Raw genomic sequence first — 8,160 nt, 5'->3', positions numbered from 1 at the left:
ACACAATACATTCGTGCTCATCCTCTGCTTGGAAGTGGTAAGTCCTGTTATCTGCAAGGAGAGGAAACTTGGATGGGTGAAAGAGTAAAAAAGAAGCATGAAACTTCCCTCAGCTTATAGCATCATAACAGCAGCAGCAGCAGCAGCAGCAGCAACCAGAGTTCATGGTATTTTAAAATGGCAAGGGAGCTCAGTGGCCATCCAGCTGCTCAGTCCAGGAATCTTGCAATCTCAGCTGCAAAGAACTTCCCCCTAATGCATGTTCCCAAATGGTAGGTAGCGTTAGACTCTTTGGCAGCTGCCTGAATATCAGGGCCAGTTCATACTGCGGCTTAATGCAGACTACAAACCCTCCTCCAGCTACTGCAGCCCCTAATTTCTCCTCCCTAAATATGGAGATTCCCTACACTTTGACAATCCGAATAGGAGATCTATATCAATTGCATAAGGAATTTCTGGATTTATGGAGGAGAAGTTGTGGGACAGCAGTAGCTGTAGGACAATGCTGTTTGGATCAGGGGAAATTAAAGGGGTTTGTCGTCTGCATTAAGCGAAATCCTGGACAGTCCCTCAATCTAGGGCTGGGACAACCCCTGCATAGTCCCCAGCCTCTATGCATAAAGAGCAAAGAGCAGAAATGTTAAACATATATGTGAAACTTCATGCAAAAAAAGAAGACTTATAAAGTGGGTGGGCATACACAGGGCACCTGTGAGTGTTGTCTCAGGAATTTGTATTTGGTAGCAGAAATGTGCTCACAGTCCTTTCACACAAAAATACAGTCCTGGTTTCTTCCACCCAAGTTTTGTTCATTTCAGAATTCTATTTTTCGTTTTGTTTTTGTTTATGGGTAAGAGTTGTTGCTGTTGTTAGAATACTGGGAGTGATGTGTTCTTGGTGATCTACTGCAAATCAACCAAAGACCAACAAATAGTTAAGAACAAACCCTTTACATGTAACTAATACATACCAAGTCAGGTATATATATTTGTAGCTTTCACATCAGTTCACAGTTCTCAATGATAGGTTAAAAAATATATTACAACAATTCCAGGAAGGCAAATTCTGAAGGATTCATGAAGAAATGATATGGTTTGTGATATTTTGAAACAACAGATTTCCAAGATACAGTTCAACTGTTTGCATTTTCTTATTTATTATGCATCGTTGTATATTGTGGAGTGGGCAATGATATTTATATGAATTACAAGAATGGAAAATGTTTGCAGGTTTAGTATAAACTGTATATTTTTTTTAAAAAAGTTACAACCCCCTGCAAGTCACTATTTAAAAAATGAACATATTTAAATGTTTGTTTTTCAGAGTTTCAGATGAAACTGACTTGCAGCTGACCTCTGGGGCAAAGTTCATCTCAATCTGAAGAGCAGCAAGTGTTTTGCTTCAGAAAAACTGCTTGATGTTATCAATACTCTTGATAACATTTAGGAAAATATTGGGTTGTTTTAAAAAAAACAACAACCCATAGGTAAATGAGTTTTAAGAGTTAGGTAAATTCCAATAAACTGATGTTAGCCATGCTACCACATCCTCATTCCATGCATGCAACAACATAGTTGAATCCCACCCGTTGTTGTTGGTTTGGGGTATCTGTCTGCCTTGAGAGACAATGGAGTGCGCCTTCAGGGGTGAATTGAAACCACTATGTTAGCAGCACCAGTGACCTCCCCAGGCCACAAACCTGGGCAGTGTGTATGGAGTTTCCTGGGCTGCCCAGATGACAAGATCCCCCTCTCAGCCTCGCTCATGTGGCCCAAAGGAAAGCAGAGCAATAAGTTTGGTACCAGCTTGGCTGCTGGAGCTGCTGGAAGGAGGCATACAAGGTACGATCCAACTGTCCTAGTGACTCCACTCCTCCACTTTGTGTAGGATTTACTACTACTACTACTAATAATAATTTATTATTTATACCCCGCCCATCTGGCTGGGTTTCCCCAGCCACTCTAGACGGCTCCTTAGCCTTTTCTTCTCCCAAAGAGATCCTGCAAGCCAGTGGAGGTTTAGGATCAGAGCTTCCCTTCCCTTAGATGAGCTATCTTCCAACGTTGACAACCCCCCTTTGCCCCTCCCTTTCCTCTATGGCATTGTGCAGAAACTGCCTTCTTGACCGTCGGACCCGCCTTCAGTCTCGCCCGCTCAATCCCGCCTGCAGGGTGCATGAGGTACGAAGGTTTAAATTCACTTACGTGTCACAAGGTCAAAGGACTTTTTATCCTCTGGATGAGGCCTCACTTGGCAAGTCAACAGATTTAACTTGACGGGAGGCCGATTTATCTGCAAAAAAGGAAAGGGAAATGGTAGCGGGGTAGCAAGCAGACTCTTCCCTATGGCCTCTATTCACCCCGAGCTCCCTGAGCTTCAGACTGGAAAACTATGGAAGTGGAATGGGCAAGATTCTTCTGTACCTACAATGTACCACATAGGAGTAGAATGGAGGCTATAGGACAGGGGTAGGCAACCTAAATCCTGGGGGCCGGATGTGGCCTAATCGCCTTCTCAATCTGGCCTGTGGACAGTTTGGGAATCAGTGTCCTTTTATTTAAAATGCATCTCTGGGTTATTTGTGGGGCATAGGAATTAATTCCAAAATATTGTCCGGCCCACCACATGGTCTGAGGGACGGTGGACCGGCCCACGGCTGAAAAAGGTTGCTGATCCCTGCTATAGGATTTTCTCTGGCACAGAAAATACCAACTGTAACCACAAGAGGGCACATTCAAACCACAAATTAGACACATATGAAACCTGGTCAAATCACCTTGTGGGTTTAGGGTTTTCTGTTTTTATTTTACCACATCAAAGTGCAATTTACAAAACCAGACCTGACACAAGCAGCAATCCATAACCACTAGGGGGGAAAGTGGTTATGACCACCACAGGAAGGTCTGAGGACCACACAGGCAACAAAAAGAAAACAGTACGAGTTAGGATGCGGAAAGAAATGAAACACGTTGCTTTTGGCTTCGCATCTGTCTTGAGAGACAGTGGAGTGCGCCTCTGGGGGTGAAGTCAAACTGCTGGATTAGCAGCACTGAAGTGATGTCCCCGAGATGGAAGCCTAGGCCGTATATATGGAGACCCTGGGCTGCCCAGACAGCAAGAACCCGAGAGAGGCAAAATGATTTTATTTCATTTCGTTATTACAGTGGTACCTCGGGTTACATACGCTTCAGGTTACATACGCTTCAGTTTACAGACTCCGCTAACCCAGAAATAGTACCTCAGGTTAAGAACTTTGCTTCAGGATGAGAACAGAAATCATGCTCTGGCGGCGAGGCAGCAGCAGGAGGCCTCATTAGCTAAAGTGGGCAGTTCGAGGTTAAGAATGGAGCTCCGGAACGAATTAAGTTCTTAACCCGACGTACCACTGTATTACACTCACTTCCCTCCATTTTTCCAAAGAGCTGGAGGTGGCGTAGACACTTTCCCGCCCTCTCCCTTTCAGCCTTCTGAGGGAGGAGAGACTGAGAGATAGGGATGGACCCAAAGACTCCCAGTGGGTTTCATCTGACTGAGTGTGGATTTGAACCCGGGCTCTCCCAGATTCTAGGGTTACCACTCTGACCTCTTCACCACACAGTGGCTCTTGTGTGGGGATAGCTATTGGAAGGGAGTTAGGGAACCTCCAGCCACAGGTCAAGTCTATCCTGCAAGCCTCCACATTTGGGCTGCCCGTTGGTTTTCCCCAACCACGCACACCTGCCCCACCCCGGACATCGCACATTCGCTAAAGCCTCAAAGGAATTCCTTTAAAAAACCTTAATGCACATCAGTGCGGACACACCTGTAGCATTCAGGCAAGGAGGCAACTCTTTGGGCAAGAATTTCCACACCCACCTCCCATAAGCCCTACGTACCGTACTGTGCGAAATAGTGAGGCATCCGTACTTCACGCCACACTTCCTCTTCTGCCACACTTTCCGAATCCTGGGATACCAAGAAAGAAAGGCAGCGCAAATGCAGTTTTATATCCCAGATTATCTCCCCTGGAAGTCACAAATAGCATAATGCTGGACTTCCTGTCTTTAGAGGCTTGGCATACATTTTCTTTTGGCAAAGGATACCACCAAGTTAATGGTTGTATGTGGGGAAGCACTTTTGCACCCTAAACGCTAAATAATTTTATTGCAGTAGGATCACTGCAGGCTTTTAAAGGCCAATCTTCAACAGGTGACAGAAAAAGTCAGCTGGATGAAACATGGGTGTGTGCCCATCCATGAGCATGCAGACACACACAGAGAGAGATTTATTCTCAATTATTCATTCACTTTACATAATTCTAGATTATTTTTTTGGGGAAAGCCCTTGCAAGAGAGCCTATTATAGAAAAATAAACAGAAGCGCAAGACAGCAAAAACTCCATTCACATAAACATACAGTTGCTTAAAATAATTCATAGACTAGTAGCATGCTCATATAAAATAAATTTAATGATTAAACCATGCAACTTAAAATGCAGCAACACTATAAGTTTTTCAGCTCAGCATGTCAGCTAAAAGCTATGAAAAGAAATGGGGTTTTAAAGGCTCATTTTCAAGCCTGTACTGATGGAGCCAGATGAATCTCCCGCAGGAGGGAGACCCTAAAAATATGGGGCCATCACTGAAAAGATCCCATCTGCTATGCCCTCCAATCTGATGGAGTCAAGAGCAGAGACTCTGAAGCCAATCTCCAGGTCTTGGCTTATTTATATGGAGCAGGTGATCCATGAAATACAATTAAGGCTTCAAAGGTCATTTAACAGCACTCTATCTGCAACAGGCATATACACACAGACAGGAGCAACCAAGCTTAGCAGGAGAAACTGAACGCTTGAGCTCATTAAAACACTTGTCCATAACTTGATCTAAGGTGGCTGCAACAGGACTAACCACCAGGCAAATATACAGAATGGATCCCCTAATGCACGCTTGGTTAAAGGTGGATCCCGGGAAAGGCTACAGAGCTATCAAACGCAGGAACAGCTGTTCCTAGACTGTGCCGTGTCAAGTTCAAGGCAAAAAACTGCAGGTCTGAGGGTCACTAGCGTCACATAGAAAGCTTTCATCAGGAAGCAGTGACAAGCCAGCACAGCATCGTGGTCAGAGTGTTGGGACTAGGAATGAGGATATCAGGGATCAGATTCCCATTCAGCCGGGAAGCTTCCTGGCTTCTCACCAGCTCAATCCTAACACTAATACAGTTCGGACAAACCATCCCGTATAGCAGGTGGTGTTGACGTTTTGGGGTCCATGGCCTCATGTGCAAACTGGAGAAATTGTTGGGGTCACCAAACACACAGATGCACCACAACAGAATACTTCTTTAAAGCCTAATTCCAAGGGGTGGTGGGGAGAGACCTCTCTAAGTGCACGCAGTACCTGTTGGAGCTCAAGTGAGATGCAAGAACCCTCCCAAAGAGACATTTGCATCGCTTTGGGCCACCACCTTCTGGAGATCCAACACAAAGACAATTGCACGTTCTCACCCATCGCTTTTCTTGTGCAGGAAGCCCGATTTCTCGGTCCCATATTGCTTGTTCCCTTGGTGCTGGTGGATGCTGTAGCCACTGCCGGAGTTCTTCCTGCTGAGGTTTTCCTGAGAGTTGCAAGGACATGTGAAACATATATAGCGATTCTACACATGGGATGTCCCATTGTGAACCTCCTCCTTCCACACACAGATACATAGCCGCTGGCTCAAAATCCCTTTGGGAGGCAATCTATTCTCACAAGCAAGGTTAGCTCAAGGACTTGGGTGGAGCAGTATAGATGCTGCCAATTCTACTAAAGGTGAAAGGTATGTACAGTCATACCTCAGGTTACAGACGCTTCAGGTTGCGTTTTTTCAGGTTGCAGACCGCTGAAACCCGGAAGTACTGGAACAGCTTACTTCCAGGTTTTGGCAGTTGCGCATGCGCAGAAGCACTAAATCACGCTTTGCGCATGTGCAGAAGTGCCAAATTGCAACCTGCGCATGCGCAGACGTGAGTTGAGAACACTGCGGGTTGCAAACGTGCATCCCACACAGATCACATTCACAACCCGAGCATCCACTGTATAAGCAAGATCAGCCGCATGACCAAAGCGTGATGCAAAAATCTTGTTTCAATACAAAACACCTAGCCATATTTAAATGAATCAAAACATAAATGATTAACTATGATTTCATGAATCAAGTGATATAAGAGCATAAGAAGGCCTGTGACCCATCTAGTCCAGCATCCTGTTCTCACAGCAGCCTGTAAGAAGCAGTTCCTGAAAGCAGGATTTGAGTGCAATGGCAGCCTTCCTATTGACAATTCCCAGCAACTGGTATTCTGAGGCATGCTGCCTCCAATAATGGTGGAGGTGGAACACAGCTATTGTGGGGAAAGTCAGTGTGGCATAGTGGCTAAGAGTGTTGGACTAGGACACAGGAAAAGGGTAAAGGTAAAGGGACCCCTGACCATTAGGTCCAGTGGTGACCGACTCTGGGGTTGCGGCACTCATCTCACTTTATTGGCGAGGGAGCCGGCGTACAGCTTCCAGGTCATGTGGCCAGCATGGCTTCTGGTGAACCAGAGCAGCACACAGAAATGCCGTTTACCTTCCCGCCAGAGTGGTACCTATTTATCTACTTGCACTTTGACGTGCTTTCGAACTGCTAGGTTGGCAGGAGCAGGGACCGAGCAACAGGAGCTCACCCCGTCGCGGAGATTCGAACCGCTGACCTTCTGATTGGCAAGTCCTAGGCTCTGTGGTTTAACCCACAGTGCCACCCACGTCCCCAGGACACTCTGCAATGTGACCTTAGGGCAGCCACAACATCTCAGCTTAATCTTGATAAAATTGGAGGAGGAGGAGAAGAATTATGTTTGCCACCCTTAAGGTCTTTTTTAGAGGAAAGGTTGGAAATAAATGTAATGATCAACAATAGCAGCTACTGAGAGTCTTAACCTCCACAAATGTCTCATCTTCTTTTAAAGCCATCCAGCCTCAAATTAAAACAGAATGGGATCTTGAAGGTGTTCGCAGCCTCTTTCACATACACACACACAAAAAGTGCTCACAGGAAACTCACCCCTTTGTTCTCCAGCTGCAGGATGCCTCGGAGGGAGTCGCGGATGCGAGTGAGCTGCTTGACCTCCTCTTCCTTCACCTGATGAAGCTAGAAAGGGAGGAAGATGCTAAGAGGCAAATCAGATGCAGGCTGCAGAAACCTGGTCCAGCCCCATCACTAACATTGCAGCAGCCACCTCCAAACAACATTCTTAGGCGTTGTTTTGCTGTTGAGACTTGTTCTATTAATCCCAGGGAGTTAAGGGGGTGCCATATCAAGAGTGAAGTCTCCCACAGAACAAACCTATCTCACTGTAGGGTTCTACAAACTTTGAGGGGTTGATGCAAAACATTTTTATTTGACAAAACATTCTCCTGAAAGGAGGAAAGACAGTTTTACCCCTTCTGTCACAATGGACTCCCTCAAACCACATGGTACAAATCTGCGCTTCGTTTTTTTTAAAGATTTCAGCCCTACCCTCAAACCTAACTATTTATGGAGCTTCAGAGGCGAAAAACCACACGGGTCTCTTCACAATGGAAAGAACAACAGAAGAGAGGAGGAATATGGGTCAGTACAGTCACACATACTTAAATAATTCCTTATACACACACTCATACAAGCCCCTCTTTAATCTCCACCCAGGCCAGCAAGAGGCATTGTCAGAATTCAAGGACATTTTCCAGTCAGGCAAAACACTAAAGGAGGTGCAAACTAGGGCCAGTGAGGGGTGTGTCCTGGGTAGAGTCTCGGGGGCCAGATAGAGCGGCTTGGGGGGGCCAAATTTGGTCCCTGGGCCTGAGATTCCCCAACCTGCAGTAAGCCAATGCTTTAGTCTGCAGGTGCAATTAAGAGTCCCTTGCAAATGCTTTAGATGAGACAGATCCCTTAATGACTTACTGCATGTAAAGACGTTGCTAGCTTCTCAATGAATGGGTACAGGCTCTGAGATGCCTTCCAGCCATCTTGGAAGAAACTGGAAATGTGTTGTCGTTTTCAATCAGCAAAAGAAATGTTTCAAAAAGGGAGGGCGAGAGAGGACATTGTGAAGTTAGCTTGCATTGTCAGAGAGCCACAGCAAAACATGAGTGATCAGCTGTCACTTAAGAAGCCCCTTCACAG

General features: G+C 45.7%; 1 protein-coding gene across 3 annotated transcripts in view; it reads right to left on the bottom strand.

Moving 5' to 3' along the window:
* The window catches only part of ASAP3 (ArfGAP with SH3 domain, ankyrin repeat and PH domain 3), a 75,696-nt gene that overhangs the window by 18,989 nt on the left and 48,547 nt on the right, over window positions 1-8,160 (bottom strand). For all 3 annotated transcript variants that reach the window (XR_014221802.1, XM_082231525.1, XM_082231526.1), the window contains exons 8-13: window positions 7,939-8,014; window positions 7,060-7,146; window positions 5,486-5,595; window positions 3,876-3,945; window positions 2,205-2,292; window positions 3-51 (exon numbers count right to left, since the gene is read on the bottom strand). Coding sequence is in view for 2 of the 3 variants with exons in the window: in XM_082231525.1 (XP_082087651.1) it covers window positions 3-51; window positions 2,205-2,292; window positions 3,876-3,945; window positions 5,486-5,595; window positions 7,060-7,146; window positions 7,939-8,014 (480 nt within the window). In the remaining variant the exon portion in view is untranslated. The remainder of the gene's footprint in view (window positions 1-2; window positions 52-2,204; window positions 2,293-3,875; window positions 3,946-5,485; window positions 5,596-7,059; window positions 7,147-7,938; window positions 8,015-8,160) is intronic.

Source organism: Podarcis vaucheri (genome assembly GCF_965113315.1).
Source record: "Podarcis vaucheri genome assembly, chromosome: 7".
NCBI classification, from domain to species: domain Eukaryota; kingdom Metazoa; phylum Chordata; class Lepidosauria; order Squamata; family Lacertidae; genus Podarcis; species Podarcis vaucheri.
Note: the sequence above shows the minus strand (reverse complement) of the source record. Positions and strands in the feature narration are given on the sequence as shown.